This window comes from Corylus avellana, chromosome 2 (assembly GCF_965113065.1).
Source record: "Corylus avellana chromosome 2, dhCorAvel1.hap1.2, whole genome shotgun sequence".
NCBI lineage: Eukaryota > Viridiplantae > Streptophyta > Magnoliopsida > Fagales > Betulaceae > Corylus > Corylus avellana.
In genome coordinates this window covers 8,220,302-8,234,902 of record NC_142491.1, presented here as the reverse complement: position 1 = coordinate 8,234,902, position 14,601 = coordinate 8,220,302, and the positions used below count along the sequence as shown (strand labels likewise).

The 14,601-nt window shown below is 34.9% G+C and overlaps 2 protein-coding genes across 3 annotated transcripts; one reads left to right on the top strand and one right to left on the bottom strand.

Annotated features, from left to right (window-relative positions):
* Positions 1 to 2,476: 2,476 nt before the first annotated feature.
* Positions 2,477 to 9,884, top strand: LOC132179941 (phragmoplastin DRP1E). The gene is made up of 15 exons (XM_059592765.2): positions 2,477 to 2,820; positions 3,077 to 3,140; positions 3,250 to 3,357; positions 3,808 to 3,909; positions 4,983 to 5,033; positions 5,115 to 5,176; positions 5,907 to 5,997; positions 6,109 to 6,173; positions 6,754 to 6,948; positions 7,045 to 7,164; positions 7,258 to 7,328; positions 8,368 to 8,593; positions 8,720 to 8,770; positions 8,869 to 9,237; positions 9,538 to 9,884. Exons 1-15 carry the CDS (start codon positions 2,680 to 2,682, stop codon positions 9,664 to 9,666), a joined length of 1,845 nt encoding a protein of 614 aa, XP_059448748.1. The 5' UTR covers positions 2,477 to 2,679; the 3' UTR covers positions 9,667 to 9,884.
* Positions 9,885 to 10,556: 672 nt separating this feature from the next.
* Positions 10,557 to 13,941, bottom strand: LOC132184657 (2-deoxyglucose-6-phosphatase). 2 transcript variants are annotated; one of them, XM_059598377.2, is made up of 5 exons: positions 13,679 to 13,941; positions 12,699 to 12,816; positions 12,478 to 12,632; positions 11,434 to 11,695; positions 10,557 to 11,213 (listed from the first exon to the last, which is right to left on the bottom strand). In XM_059598377.2, the coding sequence occupies exons 1-5, from the start codon at positions 13,861 to 13,863 to the stop codon at positions 11,040 to 11,042; spliced, it is 894 nt and encodes a 297-aa protein (XP_059454360.1). In that variant the 5' UTR covers positions 13,864 to 13,941; the 3' UTR covers positions 10,557 to 11,039. The 2 variants fall into 2 exon arrangements, with proteins under 2 accessions (XP_059454360.1, XP_059454368.1); XM_059598385.2 differs by having other exon boundaries at positions 12,699 to 12,813.
* Positions 13,942 to 14,601: the final 660 nt, after the last annotated feature.

The following is a 14,601-nucleotide window of genomic DNA, read 5'->3' as shown; positions in this document are numbered from 1 at the left end:
TAATTAAGTCCCAATCCTATGCCTCGCTACGTCATGGATTAGCCAATTTTGTTGGCTTCACTAACGCGCCTCAAGTGATATTCAATCTTTAGATACCCTTCGGTCTCAAAATCATTTACATATAATAGAAACATTTAGGGTCAATTTGGGGGCCATTTATGACCAACAAAATGTAATTTTCATTTTTCAGCCACTAATTCATTATAATATATAATCCTCGTGTACAGAACTGGAAAATTGTAGATACTGCTAGATTAGCATTTAAAAAATTCCAGAATCATTCTTCCTCCCCACACCATATACCCAAAAGAAAAAGAAAAAGAAAAGGTCAATATAGTGTCACATCAAGAGAGCAATGCCATTCATAAGTAAATAACCTTAACTCATAGCCAAAAGAACACTTGACCATTTTTCTTGCTACCTAAAAATTGACGTAGAAGTGTGGCAAATTGGCAATTTATCCACCGTGGCAGTCATCTAATACATTAGAATGCATGAAAAATATATTATTTAACATAGTACAACCACATAGGCAATAATATATTCATGATCGATCACAACTAGACAATCAAAAAGCAACCTTGGTGTTATACCATTAGCCAAGCATATGCTTTAAACTTTATTCGTGATTATCGAAACATTTACAATTGAAAGAGACTCTTACACTTATCTAATCCATCCAAAATTAGGATTAACTCCTAGTTTAGAAGATTTTCCTTCAGTCCTATCAAATAGGAAAATGCTAGCTGTGTGTACAATTAGCTTATATGCTCGGTGCGACATGGCACTGTCATGTTAACAAATAAAATAAAATAAAAAAAGTCCAACCACTTTCAAAGGTGGCTGACCAAGCCTTCATGGGTGATATGGTGATATGGGGTCATGACCACGCCCGCGTGGTGATTGGTGGTAGGGGTGCTCAAACGGTTATAAACAGAGGTTATTGGCTATAACCATTATCGCAACCACAATCGCCTTGGGTGGTTATCGATTTTTAATAACCACAACCGCCTAGGTGGTTAGCGGTTATTCAATCCAATAACCGGCGGTTTTATAACCGCTTTTTTTATATGGGCTTTTGAGTTTTAAAGTGTTTTGGGCCTTTAATTGACCTATTTTTTAGGCTTATTTTAAGGGTTTAAGGCCGAAATATTTCCAAAAAAAAAAAAAAAAAAACACTCTTTGAATAAGGCTTAGCCCAAAACATCTCATACCAGATTATATATTTCACATACATAGTCATAGATAGCCCAAATCCATTAATCTAAATGAAACAATTAATATATGTTATTATTATAAAATACTTACTATATATATTTATATAATTATATTAGTATATATAAATGAAGGTAGTTAGCGGTTTTTAATAACTGCCTACCAAAGTGGTTAGCGGTTGACGGTTATAAGCGGCTTTTGAGTTTTTTAAGTGTTTTGAGCCTTTAATTGACCTATTTTTTGGGTTTATTTTAAGGGTTTAAGGCTAAAATGTTTCAAAAAAGATGAAAAAAAAAAAAAAAACACTCTTTGAATAAGGCTTAGCCCAAAACATCTCATACCAGATTATATATTTCACATACATAGTCATAAATAGCCCAAATCCATTAATCCAAATGAAACAATTAATATATGTTATTATTATAAAATATTTAATATATATATTTATATTAGTATATATAAATGAAGGCAGTTAGCGGTTTTTAATAACTGCCTACCAAAGTGGTTAGCGGTTAACGGTTATAAGCGGTTAGTGGTTTGCGAGGTGGTTATAACCGCCCTGTTTGAGCAGCCCTAATTGGTGGAGTTAGGATTTTATTTTTTGTAGAGGTAGGACTCATAATTAATTAATATAAAATAAAATTCAAAGAAAGAAAATGTTTTAAATATATTTTGATCATTAAAAATATAAAAATAGTATTGTATTAAATAAAAAATATTTTCCTCATCATAAAAAATATATTGAGCGTTTTCCATCACATCAAATAAAAGACAATTGTCCCTAAATAGGTAGCTCAATTGGCTTGAGGCCATTATTTTTCTCCCAGACATGTAAAATCAAATAAAAAATAAAAGACAATTAAAATAATTAACAGATTATCAATTTTTAGTTGCATACGAATTAACTAAATTGGAAGTATTTTCTTTTCTCCCCCTTCTTTCGCAATTTTAATCACCACTTGCCAAACAGCCCCTATAAAGGATGATATTTACCTACCCGACCCACCTTTCCTCATCTTCTAGATTCTGTCATTCGGTCGGACCATCCTTCTGATTGGGAATGAAGACCGTGGCCGCCATATATCTGATCCTTGTCAAACAGTGGTCCCCACCGCCCAAAAACTTTTCAAATTTCAAAATTCGAAAGCGTGTCCGTTGCCTTAAAGCAATCCACTATTCATTATACCCCACCAGTCCTAACGGTGCGCACCGTTTTATAACATTTTCTTGGCTCTGACCCTTGTCCTTAAACGGTTAAACCAATACCACCCGTTTTCAAAAGCCTCTCTCAGCTCTCTCTCTCTTTCTCTCTCTACGAAAGCTTAGTGGCGTCTATTCCAAGTCAGATACTCTTCCTCGCGCCTGCGTTTTTTGTTTGTTCCAGCTGCTTCTGGAACCCTAGGGTTTTGACGATCGGTGATAGCCGGATCAAGAAGAAGAGGCTTTGTGAAGTTTTGAGACGCGATGGCGACGATGGAGAGCTTGATCGGGTTGGTGAACCGGATCCAGAGAGCTTGCACCGTTCTCGGAGACTATGGCGGCGGAGACAACACTTTCTCTTCTCTTTGGGAAGCTCTTCCCTCCGTTGCCGTCGTCGGTGGCCAGGTCCTCTTCGATTGAACTGAATTTGTTTCTTTAAAGTTTTGAGAGTTTAGGCTTTCTAGAGAGCGAAAGTGAGGTTTCTAGAGAGAGAAAAAGTAGAAATGAGAGAAAGTTTTTTTTTTTTTTTTTTTTTCAGTTCAAATTGGCCTGATTTTTTAATTTTTGTTTTCGAAATAGTTTGAAGTGAGAGAGTCTCTAGAGAGAGAGCGATTTTGAGTTGAATTTGGCCTGATATTTTGTTTTGTTTGAATAAGAGCAGAGTTCGGGAAAATCGTCGGTATTGGAGAGCATTGTTGGGCGTGACTTTCTTCCGAGAGGATCAGGTGAAGCCTTTTGGATTCACTTCGCTTTCAAAAGATTATTTTTGCTTGCTGATTTTATCTTTGCTTATTGCTAGAACTTTTTGTGGTGTGGGGATTTGGATTGCCGCAGGTATCGTTACGAGGCGACCGTTGGTGTTGCAGCTTCACAAGACGGAGGAGGGGTCACAGGAGTACGCTGAGTTCCTTCACCTCCCTAGGAGGAAGTTCACTGATTTTGGTATGTGTATCTTTTCCGCTTAGTTGGTTACTTATACTGCATATAGCTCCTCATCAACGAAGTTATAAATTGGTTTCTTGTTTTACGTGTTTGGTTGTCAACTAAATTTTGTTTTATAAAAGCCTGGGAATTTTAGTGCTGGGCATTGTCACATCTGATCTACGAGTATCCACAATGGGTTGGCCTTCCTACTTGTAGCTGGATTGAAAACCTCCTCGACCAGATATTTAGGGAATTAGCTAGAATGAATCTCGGAATGTTATCATTGAAAAAATATTTAAAATTCTTGTTAAACACATAATTATCAAATACTAAAAGTTAAGTTTGTTCTCATGTTTCACTTAGTTAAACTTGTGAACCTTGTCTGAACCCAGCTTGTTTATTTCCTGTTGCTTCTAAGATACATTTGATGTTGGAACTTATATTTAGGCTTCTGATTTTTCTGTCCAGCCCTGGTTCGCAAGGAAATTCAGGATGAGACTGATAGAATAACCGGGAAGACGAAACAAATATCTCCTGTTCCTATTCATCTCAGTATCTACTCTCCAAATGGTGCGTTACTAATATCAATTTTTTTTTGAACACTTGTCATTTGGGTTACTTTATTTTTTTATGAATGTCCTTGGAGTTTTAGTTGCACTTTTTGCTACTTTGAGAGTTCATTTGTGTTTTTTGTCTGTCTTTTCAGGATACTTATGCCCTGTTCTAGTAATAACCAGTGCCTGACATACTTGCAGAATATGTTGTTTATTTTTCATGTGAAAAGCCATCCTTTTCCAATAAAATTTTATTTTGACAATATACATATGACGTGTGATGCTTGTGTTATAAATATTCTTGGCAGCTTCAAGTGCAACCAATTATTATTTTTTCAATATTAGTTAATTGCCATGAAATTATTTTAAACTGAAAATAAGTGATACTTTAACTCAAAAAATGAAATTTTTAACTTTTCCTCTGATGCTCCAAAAATTTGATTTAATATGTATGATTGTATAGTTATATATCTTCTCTCATACATAAAGAATAACTATTGTGTGAAATAGTTGCTTGAGAAGAAAACCATGTATACACGTGTTTGTCACATAAGGAAGTCTGGTGGTGGTAGCTTGAAGTATCAACTTTGCCATTTGGCCTCTCTTTGGAAGGTTTGATACAAAAAAATTCTTTAACCGGTTCGCTTTGGCACTGGATCCTGCCTATGCTGTGTGTTTATTGAAGAAAAGGTAGGAAGAAAGAAAAGGAAAGGAAAAAGATAGACAAGAAACTGGTTTCTCTGGCTGTTAGGGGATATAAGAATGGATATATAACATTTCTTAGAATGTTAAGATGTGCAAAGATTTGTGTTGGTGTATTCCTGAGGATTATGTATGATGTCTATTGAATCACTACTGGTGTGTCCTCTACAATTAATCTATTAAGTTCTTCTGATAAATTCCATGTACATAATTTTTACTTATTTAATGCATTCTCTGATTGCACTTGCGTTTTATCTTCTCCTGATGTCTTGTACTTTCTGATTTCTTACGGCATGAAGTTGGAATAAATAGTCGAGATCTTTCTATAGTCTGTATTATAGTATTTTTTTTTTCCTGAAACTATTTCTCATGTCCTTCATTTTGCAGTTGTGAACTTAACCCTGATTGATCTACCCGGTTTGACAAAAGTTGCTGTTGGTATGTTACATAACTGATTGAATTTCTGAATGATATTATATTTCAGTCTTTACTAAAACAGTTGTTCTTTTTCCCCAACAGAGGGACAATCTGACAGTATTGTTCAAGATATTGAAAGCATGGTTCGATCTTATGTTGAGAAGGTAATGATACATCATGTTGAGGTCTCTAATTTTTTATGCCACTACGAACAAAGGAACTTCATAGGAATTCGGGAAAGTAGTTACTGAGATCTTAGTGGAGCGCGTAGCATGATTGATTATATCTATAATTATCATATGAACGCAAGATTGCTATGCCTATATGGGGTTATATTTGTTAGAATAAGTTGTTATTTTCTGTTAATAAGAGTTTTATATCTCCCAGTTACTGTACTGTGTGGATCCTGGTTCTGATAGTAAGAGCCGCTTATGTTTTTAATGCTTCAAAGAAACTCTACAGTTAAGAGCTAGAGGATAACAATGAGTAAGTTCTTGAATTGTCCCATCTAATAATTGCCGAATGATGTACAATATAACTAATAATTTTCTTTTATGGAGCCTTGTCCTGTAGTTTTTGTTGTTTCTGTTAGTGGACTGGTATTGTGTTTTTTTTTTTAAAAGAAATTTCACTGAACATTTTTATGGGTTGCTTCCATAATCTTTCCTATTTTTGCATGTACCTTACTGTCTTCCCTTCTCCCTTTCTTTTTCTTTAGACAAGCATTTTCTGTTCTCTACTAGAATCCAATGCCTTTTATTATTGTCTCTGGTTAAGTTTTGTCCTGTATGGCATTAAATTTTGTATTTGGTTATTCTGAGTGTCTTCGATATTTTATCAGTTTTCATATGAAAATCTAAAGTGTCATCAATGATGACTATGTTCTTTTTGTAGCCCAATTCTATCATATTAGCAATATCTCCAGCCAATCAAGATATTGCAACGTCGGATGCCATCAAACTTGCCAGGGATGTGGATCCTGCTGGTATATGCCTCGTGCAGATTTTTTTACTTCTCTTACCATCCCTTATGAGATCCTATTTGTATGCTCTTTGTTTAGTCGTCCCTTATGAGTCCATGTTTGTAAATTGCATAGGTGATCGGACATTTGGTGTGTTGACGAAGCTGGATTTGATGGACAAAGGAACTAATGCAATAGATGTAAGATCTCTCTCTTCTCTCACGCGTGCTTGTGTGTGTGTGGGTGAATACACTCATCATGATCAGGCTTAGTGTAGTGGGTGAATACACTCATCACACACACACACACGCACAAGTTTCTCACTTTTTTCACTTCACTCCTGTCCAAAACTGCTTACTTGGTCTCATAAGCAGTTTCTCCACATGTTAAAAAATAATTTTTTATTCTATTGAGAAAAGGGAAAATTTCTCAGTTGGTCTACGTGGATCAACTTTTTAACAAATAAATTGTTGTGGTTTGAAAATGAACTTATAAATCCTTGTGGTATGCCTCTATACCAAACTGATCTCTTTGTACAAATTTCGGCCATTTTTCTGATAGAATCCTTACAAAATTACAAATTTATTCTCAAATGGAAATTAACATAAATAAAATTAAAAAACAAACGGGAAATGGTTGAGGGTGGGGGTGGTCGGCCACCTTGCTATTACAGTTCATTTTGGTTCATTTTCAATGGCTCTCAACAATTATTTCTTAATAGAAAATAATAAACGTCTAAAAATAATTGCTTTGCCTCTAAAATGCTTTTTATGCCCTCAGGTTCTTGAAGGAAGATCTTATCGACTGCAACATCCTTGGGTTGGAGTTGTGAACCGTTCACAAGCTGACATTAATAAAAATGTTGACATGATACTTGCGAGGCGCAAGGAGCGTGAGTACTTTGCAACCAGTCCTGACTATGGGCACTTAGCTAGTAAAATGGGTTCAGAGTATCTTGCAAAACTTCTCTCTAAGGTTTTATTTTGTGTTAGCTTCATTGCATATTAAGATGATTTTTTTTTCCTTCTATTTTTAGAGCATATCATACTGATGATGTGACCTTGTTTCTAGCACTTGGAGACTGTGATTAGGGCTCGGATTCCAAGTATAACATCTTTGATAAACAAAAGCATTGATGAACTTGAGTCGGAGTTGGATCATCTAGGTAGACCTATTGCTGTTGATGCTGGGGTGAGTGGCTTCAATCTGTTGTAAATTTTTTTTTTTTTTTTTTTGGTAAAGAAGATGCTATTTTAATCCCTTAACTGACATGTGATGTTTTAGGCTCAATTATACACCATCCTGGAACTTTGCCGTGCTTTTGACCGAATTTTCAAGGAGCACTTGGATGGAGGGTAAAACATCTATTTACTTTTTCTACTTCTGCCCGTCATTGTTTTCCTGAACTTCTGAATTTTCTGAAACCAAAAATCTTAATATGTTTCCTGTCTGGCATAGAAAATGATTGGCGTGGATGTAATCATGTATTGTAGAGCTCATTTTGTACTCTGAACTCTTTTGAAGGATATAATGGTGTTAAAAGTTGGACCTATTCTTTATCACCAGTAAAAATTTGAGAGTAGTCTCCTTCAAATGTGGGTGACACCAATCTAGTCTGTCTCTAATTTCACCGGTGGCCGGAGCCTATAACTGATTAACCCAACTGTAGTGCGATTAGTGTACTTATCTTAGATTTTCACAACTTGAATAATAAAGGTACATTGGAGTGAAATTGATTGCTTTCAGAGTGTTGACATATGAATAGTTCAGTTTCAGTTTGGGTGGTTCTCGTTGCATTCCTAGGGGTTGTTTGTTAAACCCCTTCCCATCCCCTCACATTCCCTCACATTCCACCACACTATTCACTTCATTTTTTCCAAAAAAAACGTTCTTACTTTTATATCAAATCATTTACTTTTTATATCACATCATTTACTTTTTATTACTATTCAAATAAAAAAATCACTACAAAACAAAATTTTTTACTTCCCAATACCATTTTTTCATTTTTCTATACCAATTATTATTATTATTTTTTTCTTTTTTTTTTATCCATGAACAGTACCGTGGTCCATGAACAGTGCGGTGTGGTGGGGTGTTGTTTAACAAACACTCCCCTAATCTGTATGATGCCAGCTCATTCACAGCCTTAATCATTTTTTTTTTTTTTTTTGGTATTTGAGCTGCTTCTGTAATAGATGAACTGCCAAGCACACTGCTTCGAAGATATTTAATCCGCACTTTTCCTACAAATTTAGTATGCTAACTATATGTTGAATAGATTGACATTTTTCTCCCACAGTTTTATCAGCTTCAGCTAGATCTGCTACTATCTCTTAATTTTGATTGCATGCCTGTAGTATAATACTGTGTATCTTTGGATATCAAATTTAGGCGGCCTGGAGGTGATCGGATTTATGGAGTCTTTGACAACCAGCTTCCTGCTGCTTTAAGGAAGCTTCCATTTGATAGGCATCTTTCTCTACAGAATGTAAGGAAAGTGGTTTCAGAAGCAGACGGTTATCAGCCACATTTGATTGCCCCTGAGCAAGGTTACCGGCGCCTAATTGAAGGGGCACTTAATTATTTCAGAGGCCCATCTGAAGCTTCTGTGGATGCTGTAAGCTGTCATGTTTATACCTGCTGTTGTGAAGTTTATTCTGGAATGCATTTCTAAGTTAGCAGTATTTGTCAAAATCTACTTGGGGTAATTTCATCTATGACTGATCTAGCTACTGTAATGTAGGTTCACTTTGTTCTGAAAGAACTCGTGAGAAAGTCAATAGGAGAAACTCAGGTGAAATTCAGGGAAATTACTGATGATTATTTACTTTAACAAGTGCTGGTTTCTGTTAATGAGGAACAAGATTTATATTAATGTTTGTGATTACATAGGAGTTGAAGCGCTTTCCAACCCTTCAAGCTGAAATAGCTGGTGCTGCTAATGAGGCCCTGGAAAGGTTCCGTGAAGATAGTAAGAAGACAGTTATTCGATTGGTGGACATGGAATCATCATATTTGACTGTGGATTTCTTTAGAAGACTTCCCCAGGAAGTGGAGAAAGCAGGAAACCCGGCTGCCTCAGCCAACGACCGGTACACAGAGGGGCACTTTAGGAGAATAGGCTCGAATGTGTCCTCTTACGTGGGCATGGTTTCTGAGACGCTGAAGAACACAATTCCCAAGGCCGTGGTTTATTGTCAAGTCCGGGAAGCTAAACAGTCATTGCTAAATCACTTCTATACACAAATAGGGAAGAAAGAGGTACTCTATCTCATTAATGCATTAGGGTACCTGTTTAACCATGTTCTGGAAATATAATCAGATAGTGGTAATTAAAAAATCCATCTTGTTAAAGGTTTTTTGTTCAATGGTCCAAGATTATCGTGAATCATTGACAAAAATACTCGAGGGCAGCAAATCTTTTGCTGAAGATCGTCACCCTGCAAACGTGTTTCCAGCTTGTTTGTGAGGCTTGTGTGCTAGAGGGCTTCTTTTATATGTTAAACATGGAAAATCTGTGTTACTTGGGTAATTAATCATAGTGTTGGGCTTCTATTTCAGGGTAAGCAGCTTTCACAGTTGTTGGATGAAGACCCTGCGTTGATGGAGAGGAGGCAACAGTGTGCGAAAAGGCTTGAATTATATAAGGCAGCAAGGGATGAGGTTGATTCCGTATCATGGGTCCGTTGAGATTGATTGGTGTTTGGAGATGCCTTGTATTATAGTTCAACATACGGTGGGTCAGATTCTTACTGAATTCGTTAAATTCTTGGATAGCTCAGATTCTCTCTCAATCTTTGTTCTTCGAATTTGTTGTGCAATTTTTTAGTTCTATTGTTGTATTAGAAACCGGATTCTTGTTTTGCTACATATATGACACATAAGGTTGATTTGGCCTTCTTTTTCCACTTTTTTTTTTCCCCCCTTTTCATCTTTTAGTTTTAATTTACCAATTTTTTATGATATTATTTTGAGTTTGTCCTCGCTATCAAATTAATCTTTCTGTCTAATTCTATACGAAACTTGTTAATTTTTATTTTTTAATGGAGTTCGTATAAAATTACAATTCTATACTTTTTCAAACAAAAGCAACAAAAAAAAAAGAAAAAAAAAATAACAAGAAAATATTCAGTTAGTTATAGTGGAGAGATATTTTTGTCTCTGCAAAAAGAGAAAAAACAAAAATACTCTTTCACTATAACTAATGAAGGTTTTACTTGCATTCTACTAATTAGACCGAAGCAATTGTTCGAGATTTTATTTATTTTATTTTTTTCTAATTGAATAACGGAAAGGGTTACAATGAAAGATTTGTGTTGCTCTTTATTCGAAAGGAAAAGAGTGGGCAATCTTAAATATGAAAAATGGGTAAGCTTCTCAGCAATATACCTAAAATGAAATACTGTAGTGCGAAAATACATACAAAGGTTAAGAAATTAGTCAAACAAGTGATTTGGTCATCTCAAAGGGGGCTGTACAAGGCACAAAAATAAAATAGGTCCAGATTAAAAAAAAATTATTTGAACCTCCAATTGAAGAGAGCAACCACTAAAAGTAAATCGAAGTCAAATATGCACGGTCATAATCCGAAGTAGGAATTGAAGCGTAGAGAGGTACCAAGTACCAACCCTAATCCAGTTACAAAAGTCTTTACCAAAAAAAAATCAAATTGCCAAAGAGCTAGAAGACAGCAACTTACAATACACAAGCAACAAAATACAAATAAAGCTACAAAGCACACTAAAAAGAAAAATACAGGGAAAATCTCATTCTCGTTGTTTTTGTTTTTCTCGATTTTTTTTTCCCTTTTAGTACAATGAAATTCTTTTCGTGCCTGGAAGAAACGAAGATTTATTTGAAGTGGTGCCGAAATGAAAGAGAGAAGGAAAAAAAAAATTGATTCATTCAAACAAAACAAGTATGATGGATTAACTCCATTGGGATGTCCAAACGCTTCAATGAGTGAATTTGAAATAATGAATGGCTACTAAAACTCTTCCATCAGTGCCACTTATTTCTTAATGTGCAAGTTCTTCTATTGTTTCAACTTCTTACTGTTAATACTATTCTTCCTTGTTACCCAACTCTTTCAATGATGTCCATAACTTCGGGTCATCGAAATCCTTAATAACAAAAGAGGTTCCAGCTGCTGTCAAAAACTTTTCAGGGTTTCTTAAACCCATGCCCACTACAGGCATCCCAGCTGCTACCCCGGCTTTCACCCCAGAAACCGAATCCTTCCAAAACGAAAACCAAAAGACAAAATAAGTCATACATGTAATGCGAGTAATGAGATTTAGCGGATTATTATATGATTATCATATAACTTAATAATGTGACAGTGAAAATCAAGGACTGATTTTTACTACCAAATCATCATAGTTGTATAACAGTCGTATAGTAATCTACTAAATAACATTGCATGACTGTTTATGAGACACAATTTTGGGGCCAAACCTCAAACACGAAAGCGTGCTTATTTGACACTTGAAGTGCTTGGAGAGCCTTCAAGTAGGAGTCAGGGAAAGGTTTCTGCCGTTCACATTCATCTCCAAGGATAATAATTTCAAAGAAATCCGAGAGCCCCAACATTGAGATTAAGAGCTCTGCATTTGGCCTTGGCGCACTTGTCACCGCAGCTCGTTTCAACCCGCGTTCTTCAATCCATTTGCGCATCTTGTGCAGGCCTCTAACAGGTTTTAGCTGTTCAGATGCCAACCTGTTTATTTCCATCAAGGAATCATACTCAATATGGTTTCATTATATAATTTGAAATGAGCAGACCAGTAACTTTCCACTTCTAAAAAATGTTAACCTTCTAGATTAATAAATGCCAAACTAGCTCAAGAAAACAAAGGCTTTTACAAAACACAATCCATCAAGAAGCTCATAAACTTACTTACAGTTTGAATATTAATCTCATCTTCAATACTAGAGTCAAAACTTTCCATATTATTATCTAAAATTTGGACCGTATCCCATAGTCCCACTGAATAAGAAGATAAATGTTATTTAGTAGACTGCTAGGATGACGTGGCAGTGAAAATCAGCAATTGATTTTTCATTTTTACAAATCATTATAGATCCAAAGGCCAATTTCCACTACCATGTTATCCCAGTTGTATATCAATCTACTAAAAAACATTTATCGAATAAAGTGGTAAATAATATGGTTTTAGACAAGAGCCCTTCCTTGCAAATAGGAAAGGGTTAACGGTAAACTGTGGAATGAGGGTTCGAATTTAAGACATCTATTCTAATACTATGTTAAATCATATTTACTTGAGAAGTGTAAATAAAAAATAGTGAACTTAATTATTTAATTAATATTTTATACGCTATCAACTTGGAAGGCTATGCAAAAACACTTTCAGCAATTCAATTATATTGAGCACCAACCTTTAGGCTATGGACTCTGTTTTAAACTGCGTTACATACAAAGTCCACCTGTGGTGTGTATTAAGACTCATGTAGATGTAGGATGCAGTTGCATTTTGTTACCTCCGAAACATGTCTTCTTTATCTTCCATAAATTTCCGTGCTCTTGGGAGATCCCAATCAGGAAGGAGGACACGACAGAGAGTTTCATTATGCTTGCCACTGATGTTCTTACTGAAGAATTCCTCAGTAATGGGGATTCCACCATTGAAACCTATCTGTTGAACACTTGCATGTCAGTTGGCCAATAAGATGCAAACATAGCATGAAAGTTTTAAGAATACCTCTTGAAGCATTTCACGGAAGGCATTATAATGGATAGGGTCTGAATCACAGAGCGTTCCATCAATATCAAATAGAATTGCTTGAAGGGGTTTGAGACAAGCAAGAGAAGATTTGCTGCTATCAAACAATGTAAATTTGTATTAGTATCTAATCTAGGGAAGGCTTAATCATGCCCAAATCTCCTCCAACAATGAAATGAATTTCCAAACTCCCAGGTGTGCTTTAATCCACTTTACACCAAATTTAAAAAAATTTAAAGTATGTTTTGGTGCTGAGGAAGAGGAAAAAAGGGTGTCTTTTGAATTCACAGAAGGCATTCCAACAAAGAAATTGTAATATTGATTTTTCTTTTTGTTTTTCCCTATGCAGAGCATGAGGAAGAAAGGCCAAAAGTTGAGATTAGAAGGGTTGAACTAAGTTTAGTAGAAGGATTTTTCCTTCAAATAGAAAGAGTGCACTACTACTTCTCACAAATATATTCAACATCATACAATTAATTAGATGGGTCTTTACAACAGAAATTGCATTGTTATCTAAGAATGCATGTTCATTCTTTCATCTCACTCAAATCACCAATAACTAATGGGAATGTTTTCCCATGCAGTATAATAAATATTTAATTGAAATGAGAAAAAATTGTAGTGTCATGGTTCAATCTGAAGACTTACTATGCTATAGTACCATGTTAAAGCTTTTGTTTCAAAAGGTTAAGCGGATAAGAAGCGATAAATTTAATTATTTAATTAATATTTAACAAAATAAGCATCAAAATGTATCAAGTAGAGATGGGCTTTAAGCTTCCGAAAGAGTAAAACTGTTTAAGCTAAACGCAGATTGCAAATGGACAACATAGACCTTTATATATAAATTAACCTTAAAAAAAAAAAAAAACAAAAAAAAAAAAAAAGAAGAAAAAGAAGAAGAAGAAGCAAAGAACTACGAAAAAAGAAAAAAAACAATCTTGAAGATAATATAATACCTGTCGACTGGGTAAGCATTTGAAGTAGTGGACAATCGAGCAAGAGAGGTAGTTGCCTGGTCACATCGGTTTTGTGTATAAATTGTAGTTTTCCGCAGATGGGTCTTCTGTAAATGGTCAAAGAAGAGGTGGGGATGATGAGGAAGCTGAAGAGAAGCAAGAGATAGCATAGTATTCAATGGCATTTGGAAAGAGTAAGAGAGAATATACCTCTCTCTCTCTCTCTCTCTCGCAGGCTTATGCGAACTCTCTGATCTCTCCTGTTTTATGGGTGTCCTCGCACAACGTGCTAAAAGTACGCGTTTGTTATCTTATTTGTGAGCAGCACTTTTATGTAGCATAAAAATGTTACATGCGGCAATTGAATTGAATGCGAAAGGGTAATCTTAAGCTTTAAGTATGATTGAGTGCGCGTTTGTAGAGCTTAAAAATGTATTTAATATTTAAAAGTCTATTTAAAAAAAAAGTATATGTTTAGTAACAAAATTAAAAGCGCTTTTAAAGGTTTAAAAAGTTAAAAAATTGCTAAAATGCACTTTTAACAAAAGCTTAAAAATAAAGTTTTTGCCAATATATATATATATATATATATATATATATATATTTTGCTTAAAAGCTCTATTTCTCAAACAAGCTCTTACTCTCACTTTTTTACACTTATATGTAGTTTTTAAAATTGCCATTGAATTAAAATTCAATAAAGACACATCTCATAATCAATGGTAATTTTAAAAACTACCTATAAATAAGAAAAAAATGTATAGAAAAGTGAGTAAGTGTAACATTATACTTGATAAATTTGTGAATATTATTGAAGTATTCTTTAAATTGGTTGTCCAAATTATATGTAGCTTGGACAATTAATAAATATCTATCTAGTCAAACCATTAGACAAAAGACAAATGTTAAAATGAAGACTCATG